This window comes from Sceloporus occidentalis, unplaced genomic scaffold (genome assembly GCF_023333645.1).
Source record: "Sceloporus occidentalis isolate IW3139 unplaced genomic scaffold, rSceOcc1.0.p SCAF_14, whole genome shotgun sequence".
Lineage (NCBI taxonomy): Eukaryota > Metazoa > Chordata > Lepidosauria > Squamata > Phrynosomatidae > Sceloporus > Sceloporus occidentalis.
Window position 1 is genome coordinate 10,178,002 of NW_028316994.1, and position 20,350 is coordinate 10,198,351.

The 20,350-nt window shown below is 43.4% G+C and overlaps 1 protein-coding gene across 1 annotated transcript in view; it reads right to left on the reverse strand.

Moving 5' to 3' along the window:
• Window positions 1-20,350, reverse strand: part of LOC149303863 (3 beta-hydroxysteroid dehydrogenase type 7-like) — a 68,926-nt gene that overhangs the window by 7,210 nt on the left and 41,366 nt on the right. The window contains exons 3-5 of the mRNA XM_089480978.1: window positions 8,125-8,268; window positions 1,606-1,714; window positions 324-423 (exon numbers count right to left, since the gene is read on the reverse strand). Coding sequence (XP_089337104.1) covers window positions 324-423; window positions 1,606-1,714; window positions 8,125-8,268 — 353 coding nt within the window. The remainder of the gene's footprint in view (window positions 1-323; window positions 424-1,605; window positions 1,715-8,124; window positions 8,269-20,350) is intronic.

Consider the following 20,350-nt stretch of genomic DNA (forward strand, 5'->3'; position numbering starts at 1 on the left):
AAATACCATCATCCTCAGCTAACATGGCTGAACAACTGTGCTGTCTAATCTTGAAGGTGTTCCAAAATTCTTTTTGGTTTTGTTATAACAAATTTAAAATATTGGTGAGACCTATAAACTTTCACGAATTAGAATCCACTGCATCAGATGAGTAAAATGTCTCCTTAGGAGATACAGGTAAATCTATGAAAGATTCACTTCATATATTTGTCAAAGATTCTGGCCCACAGAAGTTTATGCTGCAATAAATCTGTTCTTCTTTTAAGACGCCACAAAGTTCCTTTGTCTTATTCTAATCCTCTGTGAAGGATGGTCTGGCTTACCAGTCGCCCATTGGCTTCGATTATCAGCTGCTCAGCCTTGGTTTTGCTCACCGGATAAGGCTTTTCATGAACAGATTCGTAATTGGTGTCTTCATTTCCCCTGCAAATGAAAAACAAAATACCACAAGCAATCAAACCTTATGTTTTTAATATACAAGAAGAGAAGAAAAGGAACCCCACTTGTAAGGCTCAGTGCCTTTCCCTTTCAGCTAAGAAAACAAGTTAACAAAATAAGGTACCTCAAAATACTTTAGCGCTGTACAATTAACCCTATTGGATTCATATGGTGATATAAACAAACTGCACAATGTGCTGTGCAGCATGGAATAAAGATATCTTATCTATTAAATGAAAGATAAAAGACATGGTTGTATTGGGCACTGTTTCTTCCATGTTGCAAATGCAATTTTTTCCATTTGCTTTCCCCAATTCGGGCCAAAACATTGGCAACAAACAGTTTTATATCTGCAGAGAATGATGTGATTTAGCACATGCAAGCAAGCAACAGCCAAGCTTATCCTATTCCCCAGTCTCTCCATCCCCCCCCCCCCCCATTGCCTTGTATTACTACTAATACTAATAATAATATTTATTTATAGCCTGCCTCTCCCCGGAGGATCGGGGCAGGTTACAATCAAAATAAAACATAATAAAATAATAACCCAATCCACAATTTAGAAGTGACTTCTTGAGCCCTAGCCAAAAGCAAAGCCTCATAGGGAGTGGTGTACCTTAAAAAAAAAAAAAAGAACTCACTCCCTTCCCAGTCTGTGGGGTAACTAAATACTGCTGTTTCATGGTGTTGCTAAGGAGGTTTCTGGGGGAAGCCCAGGCTTTTGGTCTGGATCAAAGCCAGGGGGAACTCCTTGTCATGGATACCACACATACACACCCATATACAAATAGAGAGACTTAACCTCTTAGGCATGCCACTTTCTAAACAAACTTGGGATTTTGTATTGCATTTCTTTTTTTGCCCTGAGTCATAAATGAATGGCTGCATTTTTTTTTTTTATCCTACCACACCGAGAGGGCAATTTGTGAAACTTCAGATATTGGTGCAACTGATCATCATCTCCTGCTGGATAATTAAATGCAGGAACTGTGCTTCCTTCAACTGTTTGGGTCACTCTGCATTCCAGTCTGCATCTCCTTGGCATCAAGGAACACACACTCTTGCAAATGTTCCAGATCCATGGCCCTCAAAGACATCCTATGTGCTGCTGCCATCATTCTGTTAATCCTGGAGGGAGTCCTCTCTGGGCCCAGTGGGGCAACTTACCTGTAAAAGGGATCTCCCTTCGTGTTGGGTCCCACCACTTCCATGCTACTGGTGTAAACCAGATACTGGGTTCCTTCCGACACACATGCTTCAATTACATTCTGGGTTCCTGCATTGATAGGATAGGAAGTAGTAGCAAAAGAGGGAGATGTGGTGGAGACAGGGAGACAAAAACATAGGAAATATCAACCATAGGCCTTTTGGGAAAACATAATTTCACATAATGCAGAAAGGAGACTGCAGTCAAGGAATCAGAAGAAGATTAGGAATGGGAAGGTCTGCAATGAAAGAACTAGAAGAGATCCTAAAATGTATACATCTGAACACTAGAATTACCATGTGTGGATGTGAGAGCTGGACAGTGAAGTAAGTGAAAAAAAAAGAACATCAATTCATTGGAGATGTAGTGCTAGAGAGAAGTGAAAACTATCCCTGGAAGCAAAGATGACTACACTGAGGCTCTCGTCCTTTGGCCTCATCACGAGAAGGCATAATTTATTAGAAAAGGCAATAATGCTAGGAAAGGAGGAAGACCATATGCCAGATAGTTAGACTCAGTCAGGGAGGTCATGGTCCTCAGCCTGCAGGGCTTGAGCAGAGCAGCTGAGCATAGGGGAGCTTGGAGATGTCTCCTTCACTGGGTCACCATGAGCCAAGATCAACTCAAAGACAGTAAACAACAACAAAGCCTCTTTGAAGCTGTTGGGAGGAGGGCAGGATATAAATGATCATCATCATCTTCTCCTCTTCCTTCTTCTCTCCTAATCTTCTGCTCTCTGATTTAGAGCAGCAGATTAGAACCAAGTAGAGCTGGGTCTCAGAGGTGAATGACTTTGGTCGCGTTCCCACTTGCCTATAAAGTGGATCATGAAGCGAATTAAGAGGTGTCGTTCCCACTGATGCCCGAATTAGTTCCTCAATGCCCCGGAATTGTTTCCACTGTGATTCGATTCAAAATCGAATTATATTGTATAATTCAAATTAGACGCCTATAAACCGGTTTAAAAAAATAATAGGTTATAAAACAGGTTATTTTTGAAAGCGGGGTACAATTCACAGTATCCGAATGGGAACGAAAGGGTGTCTGATTCGGGAACCTGGAGATGGGAGGAGCAGCGCTCAAGGGGCTGGCCTGGGGGTGTCACCCTCTTTGTTCTCTTTCTGCATTGCCAGCGTCATGTTCTTCCATTCGCATAGCCTTTACCTCCCCTCTGCTCCTCATTCATAGACCGATGTGTAAGGAGAGCCATTGAATACAATTTTTAACTATTCTTTTTTCTTTTTTCACCTCTGCCTGAGCGCCTGAGCAGCAGATGGGCTTTGCAGGACATCCCTGCTTGATCGCCCCCCAGGCAGCCCAGGGAGCAATGGGGAAGAGGGATCTGAGGGGGGGGAATAGAGCCTTATCTTCTCTCTTTCCCAAAGATTCTCTCCCCAATAATGAAGCCCACTGCCTTCTCCTCCTTGATCCGATTTGCCAAGCCTCCTTCTAGTCTGGGGAGACACAACAGAAGAGCCTTGGATGCAGCCAATTTTCATTGGCTGCCCTAAAAATAAAAAAACCCAAGGCTTGTGACGTCTGAAGCCTTGGCGCTTGATTGACAGCTTGTGGACACAAATGGGAACGGGGAGCAAGTTAATCCGCTTTAAAATAAAGCGATTTAAAATAAATGGGAACGAAAACAGGGTCTAAATGAATTGAGGTAATTTGCCCCTTTTGGTAATGGAAACGATGGAAAAAAATTGAATTATTCCCATCGTTTTATCTGCCAAGTGGGAACATCCCCTTTGAGGCACAGATTTTGGGCCTTTATCGCAATAGACTCTTTTGCTATAATAGAGTGTTTCTATTGAGTTTGGTGCACGTGTGTGCGCGCGCACACACACACACACCACCCCTGAAATATATAAATATAAAATATAAATGAAAGCAGTCTTACATTTAAAAAAGTTTTTTCCCCCATGGGGTGAGGGGTTGTGTGTTTTCCGCGCAGACATCTAGTGAACTTCAGTAAACTTCAGATTTAACTAATCATTAATCTCTCGTAGATGAAACCAGCAGCCATGAATCTATCTGTCTGATCTACCCCAATGCTTGCTTTCATCTGCCAATGATTAGTACATCTGAAGTTAAGAAGAAACAGAAAGGAAGGAAAGAAGAAAAGACTAATAAAATAGATGCTTTTTAAAACTGTAAGACTCTTTTCCTCTGACATTTCCAGGTGTGTGTGTCTGTGTGTGTGTGTGTGTGTGTGTGTGTGAGAGAGAGAGAGAGAGAGAGAAACTCTGTAATGGGGCTAGAAAAAGAGGGTGGAGGAGATAAGCAAAATTTTGGCTTCTCTCACAAGCCCCAGTTGGGGAGAGGAATCGGTCATTTGGCAATGGAGATGTTTCCTATAGGAAAAGAACAACAAAGTTTAATGGTTGAAAAGCAAACAGATTGAAATGTCCATCTCTTCTCCTCCTCACCTGGAGGCAGATTGACATTTCCCCACTCAAAGCATTCCCACTGATCTCCTAAAAATGCCATGAAGGCACAACTGAACATTTGCATGTGAAATTGTAGTGGAAAAGTAGAGGGAAAGGAGGTCATATTAACAGATTTTTTTTTTCTGTTGATAAAAAGAAATACTTTCAAAACCATATCCTATGGGAGAACAACACATGAGCAATGGCACTGTGCAATAAAGCTGAAGCAATAGCGCAACTAATGCATAGCTATGAAGCTATAACACCATGGTTCAATAAGGTTCTTAGACTCAGTTTAGCCCACCACACAGGGTTGTTGTGAGGATAAAAATGCATGGGGGTGTGAATAAGGTTTGACACATAAAACATCAGAGGAACTTCAGGGAACAATGCCTGTCCAAAGAAACCAGGCACCATCCAAGTTTCCAACAATGCTCCATCTAATCTAAGTCCTCGTCTTCCAGAAAACCAGGGACTACATAATAGGATCAATCTGTTCTACTGTGCATTCAGTTAAGGTCATGTATTATTTGTCAGAGAATCCCATGCAATTGCAGGCTGGTCTTTTCCCAAAGTGTGTTGTTGCAAAAATTTAACATATGAAAGATCAAAACTTAGAGGGGATGTTACATGGGGAGAGGACTACAACTTCCAGAATGTTCCAGGAAGCCATGCTGGCTGGGGATTCTGGGAGTTGTAGTCCCCCCAAAGTGGTTTTTCCAATCTCTGTAGCAAGTTGCCCAGGAATGTTCTAGGATACCCTCATTGTCAACTGCATTCCTCCACATCCTGCAAAGCAGCTGGCACTCATATATGAAAGAAATACCCACATGTGGATGTTATTATCCATTGCGGCTGACTCACTCTCCAAAGGATTTATAGGAGTTTCCTTCAAATTTCAAAAAAACACACAACCCTTCCCTTCTGCCATAAAGGAAAAAAGATGGAACTGCTTTTGGCTACACATGCAAGTCCATATTATCTGGAAAAGCCTGAAGGGGAGAATGGAAGGAAAATATGATGGGACACACCAGAGTTTTCCCTGCAAGGCTGCCAAGGAGGCAATGAGGAACTTGTTTTTGTGTGTCTTCAAGTCTTTTCTGACTTATAGTAACCCTAAGGCAAACCTATCATGGGTTTTCATGGCAGATTTGTTCAAGGGGGGGGGGGAGTTGCCTTTGCTTCCTCTGATGCTGAGAGAGTGTGACTTGCCCAAGGTCACCCAGTGGGTTTCCACAGCCAAGCAGAGATTTGAATCCTGATCTCCAGAGTAGCCATGCTGAAATTTGGTCTTTCAAGTTGATTCCTTGGCTTCATTCCCCTAGTTGTACCACTTCCAAGTAATTTCCCCCCTAGTGAATACATCACTCAGTTTAGAGCAGTTAAGCAGAGGAGGAACTTAAAGTGGGCAGTTCTGAGCATATGCAGAGTACCTTGCCCTATATACTACCTGGCACCTATGCAGCCAAGGGTGAGAAGTAAAAAAGCAGAGCCAACTAAAGTTGCTAGATCTTCGCCCTTGGCCTCAAATCTCCAGTTTTCATGGGTCATATCCAGGAGAGAGACAAGGGGGCAAATTCTCCAGTTTTGGTGGCCTTAGCTCTAGGCAGCAGAAAAGGGTTCTGTGCAACTCTCTCAATTAGCTAGCAGAGTGGCACCTTGCAAGGCCTAATTTCATGTTGTTATTTTATGTAACTTGCAAAGACTCCTCAGGAGTCTATGTATTTTAGGTTTTCCCTACCCCACTCCCAAGGTGTTGTGGCATCAGGGCTCACCCTCTACTCTGCTCTGAATATCCAACTTCTAACTAGAAGCAAATGGGCTAGATTAAATGTTCCTTATCACATCTCCCTAAATAAATAGGAGCAAATAATCCCCTCATTTCACCTGGGTCTGCAAACAGAGCCTTTAGCTAAGATTTCTGTCTTAATTTTCAAACAAGAAAATATGTACCATGTGTCTGTGTTTAAATGACAAGCCCCAACTTCACAACCTAACCAGTGTGACAAGTGGCCATGCCAGATAACAGACTGTAGAACTTGTGGTTCAAAAAGGGAGTTTATATTTTCTATTTCTATTCTATTTCTATTTTCTACTTTTAATTTTCTATTTATTTTTACTTCTTATTACCTGCAACCAGCTCATACAGAAACATTTCCCTTGTTCCTCCTGCTAGAGATTATGGTCCTTGTCGCTTTCCATCCTTGAAAGAACTTGGCTTAGTTCTTGGAAAGGCTTTACAGCATCACTTCAAGAGACAGATCTATGTATTACTTGCAAAAATAATTTGTCTCGTTTCCCAGTTGTCAAATTTTCCTTTCAACCCTCCCACTTTATTCAGCAACCTTGTTTATTCCTGTTTTGTATTCAATTTTCCATGGAATTTCTTCCCTCCCATTACACAGATTTATTAGCTGGGCAAGCACAGATTTGGTTGAATATTTTCAAGGGAAAACAATCCTCTGTTTTCTTCCTGCTCTGGGCACGAGAGAAAATAACTTTTAAAAAAATTATCCAGCAGCAGTGCAAGGAGACTTCATAGTTCTTCCAAACACACCAGACAGAGATGTTAACTTGTTTCTAGGCCATACCTCTTCAAGCTACAGATAAGTGATCACTGCAAAAGCTCTATGTGAAAAGATCACCTGCACTTGAAAAGCTAGGAGTGTTTCCACATTGCACAACTGTAACAGTTTGATACCATTTTAACGACAATTGTCCTATCCTTCGGACTCCTGGAACATGTAGTTTCTTGAGGTACTTATAATTCTCTGCCAGAGGGAAGGTACTAGCGAAATCTAAGTACTTCAACAAACTGTAAATCTCAGGATTCTATATGAAGGATGAATGAGCTTTAAAATGGTATCAAACTGATGTAATTCTGCTGTGTGGATACACCCTTGGAAAAGATATCTAAAATATGTTCCTGACAGCTAGTTTTATCAGGGATCTTGAGAGGATAGTGTTTTCTTGCTTTCATTTTCAGATGGACAGCCAGTCAGTCACGTACACTAGGACCTTCACATTCGGTGGGGTTAGGGTAGCAGGACCCCTGTGAAAGTGGAAAAGTTGATTTTCTTCCTATCAACTTTCATCACTGTCCAGTTTTCACAACCAGACATTGAAATTTAAAAGACATGGCATAGATAATCCTAACTTTAGTATTCAATTAGATATCTTTTATACTTGAGGATCTCATCTAGTTCTTTCATAGCTGCCCTTCCAGGTCTAGTCTACTACTTCCATTTTTTTTTACTGCAGTCTCCATTCTGATGAATGACTTGATTACAATGTTTTCAGTGTCAGCTTTAAAGTTCTGTAAATCATCTGTGGCAAGTACACACACACACCGTAAATAGCTACATTAATTTAACACAAAACTGGATGGCTCCCAACACCACCAAAGCATTTGCAACTTCTGGACATATCTAGAATAGTTTGGATTGGCTCATTATCTGTCTCTGGAGATGATGAGACTTGTTTTTGTATGAAGAAATACTGAGCTGTCTACCCTTGCTCAATGTTTTTATATTTGGAAAGAAACGCTTGAATCTCCTCCACTATCATTTCTGCATTAGAAATTCAAGCCTGGCTCAATGGCTGGAGCAACCTGGACCTTCCTCCTCTTTTTCAGAAATCACCTCCTGCTTCAACCCTTCTTGCTGTGACATCCAATCTGAATCAGGCAATGCAATTTGATCTGGTCTCCAGCAGGGGTGAGAATCATGTACTCTTCCAGGTGATGCTGGACTGTAAATTCCAGCATTCAACACCAATGCTTAAGCTGTCTGAGGCTGCTAAGATTTTCAGTCCCATATCACCTAGAGGGCTGCATGATTCCAAGCCTTGGGCTACAGCAGTAGTTCCTAAACTTTGGTCCTCCAAGAGCTTTGGACTTCGACTCACAAAAGCCTTAGCCAGCATGGCCAACGGTCAGGAATTCTGGGAGATGATGTCCAAAATATCTGTAGGATCAGAGTTTGGGAATCACTGAGTTATAGGGAAGAAGGGGTTTGACTAAATGGTTTTTTGATGACCGTCAACACATACCACAAACGTTGACCGCCTTGATTTTCTCAGGGCTGACTCTGCCCCAAACGTCCACCAGGCTGGCAGTGTGGATGACCACGTTGGCACCTCGTACAGCAGCCTTCACGTCCTCTGCGTTGCTGATGTCCCCCTGGATCAGAGTCACTGAATTGATGAGAACAAGAAATAGTGGATCAGGCAGGAGAAAGAAAAAGGATGCGAGTTGGAAATTTTCTAGAGGGACCAAGAGATCAGAGGAAGGGCAGCAGTGAAATGAAGAGAACCAAATTGGTCAAGAGCAACAAGTGGTCAACTTTGGTTTAGTTCAGATTGTTAATTTGGTCACAACACCAACCAACACAACTCTAAAGAGTGCTCTCAAGATTGACCACACCTTCCAACAGCCCCCAGAGCCATGCTGGCTAGGGATGATGGAGGTTGTAGCCCAGTTCATTTAAAGGATGTCAGACTGGGACATGAAAGCTCAGTGCTTCATCCCTTCCCATAATTCCCATCCAGAGCTTGTAAATGTTACTTTTGGTCTACATCTTCCAGAACTTTTCAACCAGCATGGCCAGTGGGTTCTGGGGGATGTAGTGCAAAACATAAGGCTTCCAAGTTCTATTTGGCAGATGAAAAGTAAGATGTTGCCAAGTATTATGCAAGGCCAAGGCTGATGCATAAGGCAGGGCATGGAGCACAAGAATAACAACTGAAAAAATCTGAGTGGAAGCTACAGCAGCTCATGTCTAGTTTTCATGTATAACAAATCTAAGAATGCAGGGTGCTATTTATTTTTGTACATGACTTTATACCCTTCTGGTGATTTCATGCCACTCAGGCAGCTTAAAACAATTATTGTTTTTGTTGTGTTCCTTCAAAGTCGTTTCTAATTTAGGGCGACCCTAAGACGAACCTGTCATGAGTTTTTCTTGGCAAGAATTGAAGCCTGGTCTCCAGAGTCACAGTCCAACATTCAAACCACTATGCCACAATTATAGACAATGTTGAAACAGAGTAATATTCCATGAAAGCAACAATATAATTTTTAAACAGAGAGAAATTCAGCACATAAAACAAAGGTGTTTATCACACTGAGGTTATTGGAGTTAAGATCCTAAATTAAACAGTTTAGTCTCAGCCAGACTAGACCCAGTGAATCATAGCTACTTGTATAAATGTTCACTTATCAAATGACAATTGGCTAAGTGGGTCTATGGCCTGTTATAGACTGCCAAAATAAAGCTGCTTCGGGTCTCTTTGGAGGTATGCTGTTTAAATGATGCATGCATCCTAAGAATCCGGAAGCTGCACCAAAGCTGCACTCCAGTGCTTAGGAATGGAGTGTGGCTTTGGCGCGACCTCCGGACTCTTAGGACCCATGCATCATTTAAATAGCATACCTCCAAAGAGACCTGAAGCAGCTTTATTTTGGCAGTCTGTAACAGGCCTATATTTAGGACTAACAACTAGATTTAGAAGAGGAATGAGGATCCTGTGATCTTCCACCTGTTGAACTCCAAGTCCCAGCAACCCTAGCCAGCATTTATGTGGAATGCTGGGAGCTGCAGTCCAGTAACATCTGGAGAACCACATCCTTTCTATTCTCGATTCAGGCCAAAACCAATTGAATAATTTGCCTTATAAAACCAAAGCCTGCTGACAAAGCGCAGAACAAGAGAAGGCCAAGCTTCAGTAGCCAAAGAATTCCCAAACTGGAGAGGCCAAGGAGAAGTCAGGTCTAATGTTCACATGGTTGAATCCTGACTTCATTTACAGGATCTTGGAGGTGGGCTTTTCCCACCTTAGACCCTCCAAGATTTCACAGATGAAAACCAGCACACATGTGGTCAAGCAACAATAGTGTGTGGTCAAAATGGCAGAAATTAATGAGGAAGAACACACAAATTAGGAGAGGCTGCAGCGGTTTACTTTTACCTGCGTCTACTACTCTACTACTTTTGTACTTTCAAATTAGTTTGCAGCAATTGAAATAGGCTGAGGAAAAGGGGGAAGGTGGGAGAGAGAAATTTTAAAAGGAGTGGAAAAATGTGCGATGACCGAGGATGAATCAGGTTGTCCTTGCCATAAGTGAGATAGTTGGTGGATATGCTACCTGGAAATGCCAAGGGTCAACCTGTCATCCTTCTGTATTGCCAGGCATGGAACAGTGTACAATACCAGCGCACAGCAAGGAATATGTATATATTTCAGAAATCCCCTCCTTTGCAAATTCCAGCTTTGATTTACTGCACCAAATCCAGGTTTTTCTTAATCTCTACCTACTGAAAGCAAAATGCCCCTCCTTCTCCATTGCATCATCCCCATAGCTTTGGGTAATCCTCCTCTTTGCAAGGTTTAGAAAGAAGGTATTGTGCTGAGAAAGGAAGGAATAAAGCCAAGGGCTGTCTTCTTTAATAATACACTTTCTCCCAGAAATAGCATTGCCCTTTGTTCACACAAAGCTGGATGGAGGAAACAAAAGCAATGCTATATGTTACAATCTGGTTCCTCCCTCTTCTGGCTTTCCTAGAAAGAATCACAAAGTGAAGAGGAAATGTTAGGAAGTACAGCCCCAGTCTGTCCTCAAAGGGCTCATTCACAACACTCACAGTGCAATCCTATACAAAAGCAACACTTTTGAGTCTGGTGTTCCCAGACAGCTCCTAGCCCTGACAAACAAAAGGTATTGCACCACTGGTCTCTTGCCCTCCTCTTCTTGTTTAACCTACTTCTTGTCTTGCTGGAGAATATCTGTTGTAAGTGTTGAGAAGTAGCAAAAACCCAGAGAAATAGACAAGGAATGGAAACCTTGGCCCTTATCAGATGAGTGTGGAACTGGGGGTCTTGCGCACTGGGTGGTTCGAATTCGCGTTATTTCGCAAAGAACCATCATACCTGCATTCGAATGGCCCAATCCGCACTCACGTGAATGCGCGAGCTGCCGAACTGAATGCGTACTGTCTCCTCTTTTTGGAGCGTGTTGGCCAGTGCGCTGAGTAAGGGGATTGGCGGATATCCGGATTGGGGCTCTGTTCGATCTCAGTGCGAATGGGTCTGGTATGAATGCCCAGTCCTGAACTCCGTCGCAAGACCCCCAGATTCCAATTTTTACTTCCAGTGGGTCTTTCCTCTTGCCGGTTCCAGGGAAGCGGGGGGGGGGGGGTTCCAGCGGCCTCCTCCTCCTCCTCCCGGCTTGAGAGGCATCCCTGGCTGCATCCCAGGCAGGGAAGAGGCGCGGGGCCCGCTGGAATCGCGGTTCCAGCAGCCTCCTCCTCCTCCTCCCGGCTTGGGAGCCAGCCTAGGCTGCCTCTCAAGCCGGGAGGAGAAGGAGGAGGCCGCTGGAACAGCGGCGATCGCCGCGATTCTAGCGGCCCCGCGCCTGTTCCCTGCCTGGGATGCAGCCAGGGATGCCTCTCAAGCCGGGAGGAGAAGGAGGAGGCCGCTGGAACCGCGATTCCAGCGGGCCCCGCGCCTCTTCCCTGCCTGGGATGCAGCCAGGGATGCCTCTCAAGCCGGGAGGAGGAGGAGGAGGCCGCTGGAACGGCGGCGATCGCCGCGATTCTAGCGGCCCCGCGCCTGTTCCCTGCCTGGGATGCAGCCAGGGATGCCTCTCAAGCCGGGAGGAGGAGGAGGAGGCCACTGGAACGGCGGCGATCGCCGCGATTCTAGCGGCCCCGCGCCTGTTCCCTGCCTGGGATGCAGCCAGGGATGCCTCTCAAGCCGGGAGGAGAAGGAGGAGGCCGCTGGAACCGCGATTCCAGCGGGCCCCGCACCTCTTCCCTGCCTGGGATGCAGCCCAGGCTGGATCCCAAGCCGGGAGGAGGAGGAGGAAGCCGCTGGAATCACGGCGACCCCAAGAAAGGCCATCCAGTCCAACTTCCTTCTGCCATGCAGGAACTCTTAATCAAAGCATCCCCATTGACAGATGGCCATGCAGCCTCTTTGTCAGCCGCTGGAACTGCTCCTCCCCCCCCCAGAATACATACACACACACTCACACACACACACGCAGAACCGGGCGTTGCTAATTTGTTGCAAGGAAAGGTCACGTTAAAACCAAGCAGGAATGTACAGAGGGAACAGTAACGGGCACGTTGTATCGCGATTGTTAATGTGCATGAGCTGGCTCTCCAGCTGTTTACCAGGCTGTCATGACGTGACCTCCCCTTTCACCCCGGAAGCGTTTAAGGTCGCAACCCATGCAGGGCACCACTGAGCATGTGCGAGGCGGCCGATACGAATCGGCCAATCCGCATGTTGAGCTCCGGTGTGACGAAACATTCTGCACTGAATGCACTTCGCGCGAATGCGGATTGGCCAATTTGAATCCTGCCAATGCGGAAGGACTCCCAGGTATGATGGTTCTTTGCGAAATAACGTGAATTCGAACCACCCAGTGCGCAAGACCCCCAGTTCCACACTCATCTGATAAGGGCCCTTGTCTTAACATTTCGGAGGGGGAAATGGACAAGTTTTAAAAATGGAATGAAGCGAGATCTCATACAGAGGAAAGATAAAAGAGAGGAAAATAATAACACTAACCAAGCAAGTAAGAAATAAATAACACAAGGGTTAGAACTAAAGGAAAAAGTCTGATAAATGGAAAAACAACAGGAGAAAAAGAAAAAACAAAAGATTATAGAGAAATACTAACAAGACTAGAGAGGAAGTTACTACTAGCTACTATTAAAATGGGGGGGGGGGGGAACGTAAAACATCATTTTATTTTATTGAGTGTGATTTATAAATGATTTGTCATTGTTGATTTTGTTAGAGTTGTTTGATTTGTTTGTTTTATGTACAGTCAGCCTTTCTTATACATGGATTTTTTATACACGGATTCTAGCATCCACAGTTTGAAAATGTTTTTTAAAAAGTATAAATTTCAAATATCAAACCTTGATTTTCCATTTTTTATAAGGGACACCACTTTGCTATGTCATTATATTTAATGGGACTTGAGCATACACAGATTTTGTTATCCACAGGGGATCTTGGAACTAAACCTTTAGTATTTAGCACTAAAATAGTTATGGCTGCTGGAATTTTGTAAGTTCTTTGGCATTGTTTTCCTTTGCTTCATCTTTTACATCCTTCATTACATGCCCCTAAGTTTTAACCTCAACTTATCCACAGGCCATATCAAAATCCATAATTATGGCCCCAAAACCTGCCCTCGACTTATATATGAGGTCGACTTATAGTCGAGTATATATAGTAGATTTAAATATATATCTGGTGTAGCCATGTTGGCCACAAAGCACAGGACAATATCCAGAATCCACAAGACAGTGATGCCTTTAGTGGACCAACCAAAATTCAAAATACATGTTTCAAACTTGCCAAGCTCCACTGGCTTCTTTATCAGGCAAAGGTGTTAAAAGTCATATAGGAGAAAGAAAATTATGACAGTGTTAAAGTCACCGACCTGCTTTTTGGATTTGGTTTGGTTCCAGGACCTCTCTCATGGATATAAAAATCTGTGGTTGCTCAAGTCCTACTAAATAGTAATATGGTGTCCCTTATATAAAATGGCAAAATCAAAGTTTGCTTTTGGGATGTGTGTGTGTGTGTGTGTGTGTGTGTAGAATATTTTCAAGCTGTGGATAGTTGAATCCATTGACAGAAAATCCATGGATAAGGAGGGCCAACTGTAGGATGGATTCAGCATCTCACTTCCCACCTTAGGGGGACATTTCTATCATATTTGTGCCCCTCATGCCTATTTGTGGCAAGGAAAAGGCCTTTTTTAAAAACCTAGGTCCAAAACACATTGCAGAAATAATGCAGAGTGAGACCGCTTTAACTGCCCTGGCTCAGTGCTATGGAATCTTGGGAACTGTAGAATTCCCTCACGTTGACCCAAGGCAGTTAAAGTAGTCTCAAATTTCTGCAGTGAGGTTTGGACCCAAGAAGTCACTTGGAGTCACTTCTTATTGTTAAAAAAGATCTCTCCTGGGTCTAATGCCTGAGGAGGCCAGAAACTTAGCAAACATACCCCCATAAGGCATCTGGACCTAAAAATTTGCTTCTTTTACTAAATGCTTCAACCTCTTCCTTTGTTTCAACACGGCAAGTTCACATAAGCCAATGAGAAATGGATGACAAAAAGTATCCTTGGGTTTTTTCCCCATCAACTTTCCCATGGAACAAGGAACTGCGTTGATCCGGCTGCAGCCTCTTGCTATTGTTAGCTCTAGTTTTAAGGAAACGCTTTAAAAAGAAAATCTTATCAAGGCAGCTTTGGGACCGGGATTGCCAGATCTCAGGGCCTAGCCCCAAGTCTCCAGTTTTTGTGGGTCATCTCCAAGTGAGAAACAAGGGTGCAAATCCAATTTTGAGGGAACTTAGCTCTTGGGAAGAAGAATGGGTGGTGTGCAAATCTCCAGTTTGTGGAGCAGAAGCTCACTTTAGTTGCAAAGACTCTCCTGGGACAGAATCCTTCCTTTCTGAAAAGAATCCTTCCTCTTTCCTTTCCAGTTGTGATGGTGCCAGAGCTCACCCTCCACTCTGCTCTGCATCCACCTTCTGGCTAAAAGCATGTATGCCAGATTAAACCTTCCTTATTCAGTAAGAAGGAATCAACCCCTCATTTTCCCTTGATCTGAGAACAACCCCTTTAGCTAAGATTTCTATAGATCTATAGATCAAAACACACTGCAGTAATAATCCAATTTGAGACCACTTTAGCTGCCCTGGCTCAATGCTAGGGAGTTCAGGGACCTGTGGTTTTCTGAGACATTTAGCCTTCTTTATCAGAGAGCTCTGGAGCCACAACAGACTACAGTTCCCAGAATCCCCTAGCACTCAGCCAGGGCAGTTAAAGCAGTCTCAAACTGGATTATTTCTGCAGTGTGTTTGGGCCCAATGTTAACTTCCAAGCAGGAACACACATTCTCTCCCTGTGTGCGTTTGTGTACTTGAATTACAAGCTGTAAAAAGTGTTTCTCACTACAAAGCCAGGAAGTGTCATGGTCACCCTTCTAGGAAATGCTGCTGCAACTGCATCCGCCACAAAGCACCTGCCAGGAATAAAATACACCCATCCTCTTGAGCCATTCAGTCCATTCCCACCTGCCCCCCGCTCCCCCTTACGTCAAACCAGGCCTTGCAAAACTATTTCCCCTTCCTGGTTTCTTCCTCTCCAGATGATTCCTAGGCCATCTGTCACCAGCCAGCTGTTTCAAACCTCTTGTGTGCATATATTTTTAAAGCATGGCCTTGGAAACTTAATTCTCTGGAATCTGAATGAGCCAGAACAGAAGCATCACCAAGAGGTATCCGAGAAAGGGCTAAAGTGATTTCCCATCCTTCCCTTTAGTTTATCTCTTCCTCACTTGTTTATCTGCTTGTTCAATTAATGTATATTCCCCTTTTGCTCAGCACAGGACCAAAGGCAGCTTACAGCCCATTAAAACAAAGTACCCGTGGAAGGGAATTTCACAACCTAGGAGCAGCCACCAGGAAAGCCCTCTACAATGTCTTTACCAAATGTGCTTCTGATGGTGGTAGGACCAAGGAAAAGCTCTCCCCCAAAGATTCTAGCAGGCTCATATAGGAAGGTAAGACCTTTCAAATAGCCTGAATTCATCCTATATAGGGCTTTAAAGGCAATAACTTGCACTTGAAATTCTGACTGGAAACAATATCGATTTACTTTCAGAGGATGGTCCAAGGCTGATGTCACACTGCACAATTATTGCTCTATCCTATGCAATCATGGGATTTGTAGTTTGTAGTGGCACCAGAGCTTTGCAGAGAAGGCTAAATATCTCACAAAATGACAACTCCTAGAACTCCATAACATGGAGCCATGGCAGTTAAAGCAGTGTAAACTGCATTAATTCTGCAGCGTAACTCCAGCCTGAGTCACATCAGTGAGATTTTGTATAATCTCCCATGTTGGCAATGACCAGGTCAAGGCCTTCCTTCGCAGCAGGAGCAGAGTGACCCACAATTCCACCCAAAGTTTTATAAATAGTTTATATATAATTGGCATCTGGATCTGTGTTTGGTATGTTGTGGTTGTAAGCTGGCTAAGGTGTTGTATTTTGCGAAATTAATGGCCCTTGGCCAACTCATAAAATGCATTTGACAATTTTCGGAGCTTCCAATCAAAGGCATTGGTTGTGATCAAGGGCTGTTCATATATTTACCTATCAAGACTGAACATATTCGTTTCACAGGCTCTCCACTGTTCACAACTACTTTGAAAAATGTCACAATTTGAACATCAAAAATGAGGTAGGGGTGCATGATAATAGAGCATCTCAAAGACTTGAGAGATTCCCTAATAGCATTCTTCAATTCATTTGAAGGGGTGATGTAGCAAACATGTCTTCTACTGGGTGAGTGAATGTCATGGAGAGGACAACCTGAACCAATGGATTCAAATCACAGTAGAGGAGATTTCAACTAAACATTGGGGAGATCTTCCTGACAACAAGAGCTCTTCAACAGTGGAACAGACTGTCTCAGAAGACAGTGGATGCAAGTGGCAGCTGGTGAATCAATGAAGTGGTGAACCCATTCTAGGATGTTTATCACACTATGCTCTTAAAGAGGTACTATTCCAGTGTGACTCCTCTAGCTGCCTCCTGTTGCATGCTGGGATTGGCAGTTTTAAGGAGGGGTATTTAGAATTCTCAGGCAGAGAAGTTCAGCTCCTTAAAACTGCCAATCCCAGCATGCAACAGGAGGCTGCTAGAGGAGTCACACTGGAATAGTACCTCTTTAAGAGCATAGTGTGATAAACATCTAGGTTTAGTATGAATGAAGCTACCCAAGGTGCTGAATCTATTTCAGGATAGTCTTAATCTGCTTGGATAGCTGCTTTAAAGTTCAGGCTAAAAGCCAGAGCAAACTAACCTGGAAACCACCAGTCATTACTGGGTAGATGATCTTTCCTCGGACTTTGTAAAACCCAATTTGAATGGCCAGTCAGTCAAGGATGTGTTAGCTGTGGATTTCATGCATCAGTAGGGAGTTGGACTAGAATAGATGACCATTGAGATCATTTCCAATTCTTTTATTCTATGATTTTACATACTGTCTTCACAAGATATCATGTTATTGAACTCCGCTTGTTTCTGGGTTGGCAATGGAGGGACAATCTAGATAGCCTCTATCAGAAGGCTAGATCTGAAACATGGAATCCCAGTTCTTACTTGTCAAGCTACTTGTCTGGAAATCCTGCCCTATGAGGAGTAGCTTAGGAAGTTGGGTATGTTTAGCCTGGGGAAGAGAAGGGGAAGAGGTGACACGATAGCCATATTTAAATATTTGAAGGGATATCATATTGAGGAAGGTGCAAGCTTGTTTTCTGCTGCTCCAGAGACCAGGACACAGAGCAATGGATGCAAATTACAGGAAAAGAGATTCCACCTCAACATTAGGAAGAATTTCCTGATGGTAATAGCTGTTCAACAGTGGAACACACTCCCTTGGAGTGTGATGGAGTCTCCTTCTTCAGAGGTTTTTAAACAGAAGCTGGATGTCCATTTGTTGAGGGTGCTTTGATTGTGTGTTCCTGCATGGCAGGGGGTTGGACTGGATGGCCCTTGGGAACTCTTCCAACTTTATGATTTTATTATTCTATTACTACTTTCTCTAATGGAAGAGGCAATATATAGGGTCAGACAGACAGCGCAATTCTTTTAAGAATTTCAAATAATGGTTAGCTTTGCAACATCAGTCCGTAGAACAGAGAGAGGAAGGAGAAGAAGAAGAACGGAAGGCTGTCTGTCATTCCACAACTGCCCAAGAACTGTTTCCACCCCAGATGATGCTGAGCTGGTGTCTTGCTTTTTCCCCTCTTCCCTCCCTCACCCTTCCTTTTTGTTGTGTATTTAAGTGTAAGAGCAATTACTGTTTTACAACCGATATACGTAAGCCGCTCTGGGAAGCTTTTTAGTTAAACAAAGCCTTTTAAAAACCCCTTTAAAATAAATGCTTTTTATTTATCCAGAGAAAACACAGGTATGAAGCACCCCAAGTCATGTCACAGTCAAACATTAATAGACATGTTTCTGGTAGGTGCTGAAAAGGATAAACCACATGAAAGCTAAAAGACGGGATTATGGTGAGGCATTACAGCATCCTCTTGCAACACAGATACTTTATGTCTACGTGCTGTAATGGCAGGTAGATTGCTAAGTGTGAAATGCCCCCAAAACAGGTCCATGGCTCTGCAGACTTCCTGTATTTCAAACCACCACTTCTCTCTTATCAAGCCCTGTCACCACTACATGCTGCCAACAGTTCATTGCTCCACTTCCTCTAATTGAGAAAAGGTATACTTGAAGGTCAGGCTTTGTTTTATCTTGGACCAAAGCCCAAAAGACATTAGATCTCAGTAACAGCAGCCACAGCAGGAGAGAAAACTTCACCCAGAAGCGACCTCAGCAAGCTCAATTCCAACTGGGCATCTCTCCCAGCAATTCCTGTGCAGAAACTTTCATTTTTTCCTCTCTTTCCTTTCCAATTCCTGTTTTGCAACACCTAGCAAAGCTCTTGCTACCAAATATCATTCACACTTGGCCAAGCCAATGATATTTTGGCAGCAAAGATGCTGGCAGAAAGACACTGGCTGAGCATGAGGCAAGGAGTAAATCACAACCACCTGGGTGGCATTCCTTTTTGGCTCTGGCCACTCTGCTCTCCACAAAATTGTACACATGATGTGCTTGGGAGATTTGCACTTAGACAAATTTGTTCCATGTGTGGGTTTGACCTTTTTGTACCCTGCCAACAAAGCTCCTCCTATGCAGAGTCACTTTGCTGGCATGAAGTGATGCCATCACTCTGCCCAGCTTAGCTGCCAGTCTGCAGCTATCATCCCACAAAGGGGAAAACACAAGATAGGACTGCATCTGTGCCCGACTTTCTGTGGGGAATAGGCAAGGTACTGATCTGTGGGCTGCATCCAGCAGTTAAGCCTGCATCTGGGTAAGGCAACATAGCAATCTCATTCCTGCCAAGATTTCACAGATGAAAACTGGGAGACACATGGCCACAAAATACCAGAGTGTAATCCAGGAGCATCACTAGGGTGGCACAGGGGGTGACACCACTACTCCCCAAACATCTGCCTTTTGGGCTGTGACATTTCTCTGCATCCCTTTAAAACACCAGAGCTTTCTGACAGAGAAAAACAAAAAAACCCAAACAGCTTAATTTATATACCTCTTCATACCATCAGGACTAGCCTGGAAGAAGGAAGAGCCCTCCCTCCAATCCATCTGCCTTGGTCCAGGCCTCAAAGGGAGAGAAGAACCACTGGATCTCATCCCCTTTCCCTCCACCATTCCCTTCTCTTTTTGTTTCGTGTCTTTTAGATTGTAAGCCTGAGGGCAGGGAACTGTCTGATTAAAAACAATAATTGTAAGCCGCCCTGAGAGCCATTAGGGCTGAAGGGCGGGATATAAATATCTAAATAAATAAATAAATACCGAACTAGCAATGTTTAAGCGGTTTACAACTGTAAGCTAAGCCTAAATATTTCACAAACTACAACTCCCAGAATTCCACAGCATTGACATGGCAGTTAAAGTGGTGTCAAACAGCATTATTTCTGCAGTGCAGATGGAGCCCTAGTCCTCCTTCACTTTCTTTTTTTGAGGATTACTCTATAATCCTCCTTGAATACAGAAGCATCTGCTTCTGTGTAACCACACAGATAGGAATAGCTCTGCAAAACTGAATCAAAGTCAGAAATTATGTTGTCGTTGAGTATGAATATTCTTAGCTCTTTCTAGCTACATTAGATGCATGATTTGTTCATTATGAAATTTTTGAGGCAACAGTATGCATTTGAAATGAAGGAGGGAGACATAACCAGCTGTATTTTAAAAAGAACATGAGCCTTCAGACCTTGAGACACATGTATCCTTTTCAAAACTGGGGTTTCATCCAAAAAAATTAAGGCAAATTGGCTTTCCTTGTGTTTGTTTGTGGTAAAACACATACAGCATGCCAAGATCAATGGAAAAATACTTCTAATTTTCATTCTGTATACCCAAAGCTTAGAATTTGACCTAGGATTCTACTGGAGAACCTTCCCTGGTAGGCAAAGAGTAACACTAGACCTTGCAAAGGAGAGTGTGTTCTGTGTGTTTTCTTCTCTCCATTACTGAGATACCATAGTATGTACCTGAAAACCAACATTTGGGGAACACTGTTTTACAAAAAAGGGGAAATCTTCCTCCCTTCACCCACAGGGCCCTATAAATTAGTGAGTTCATCA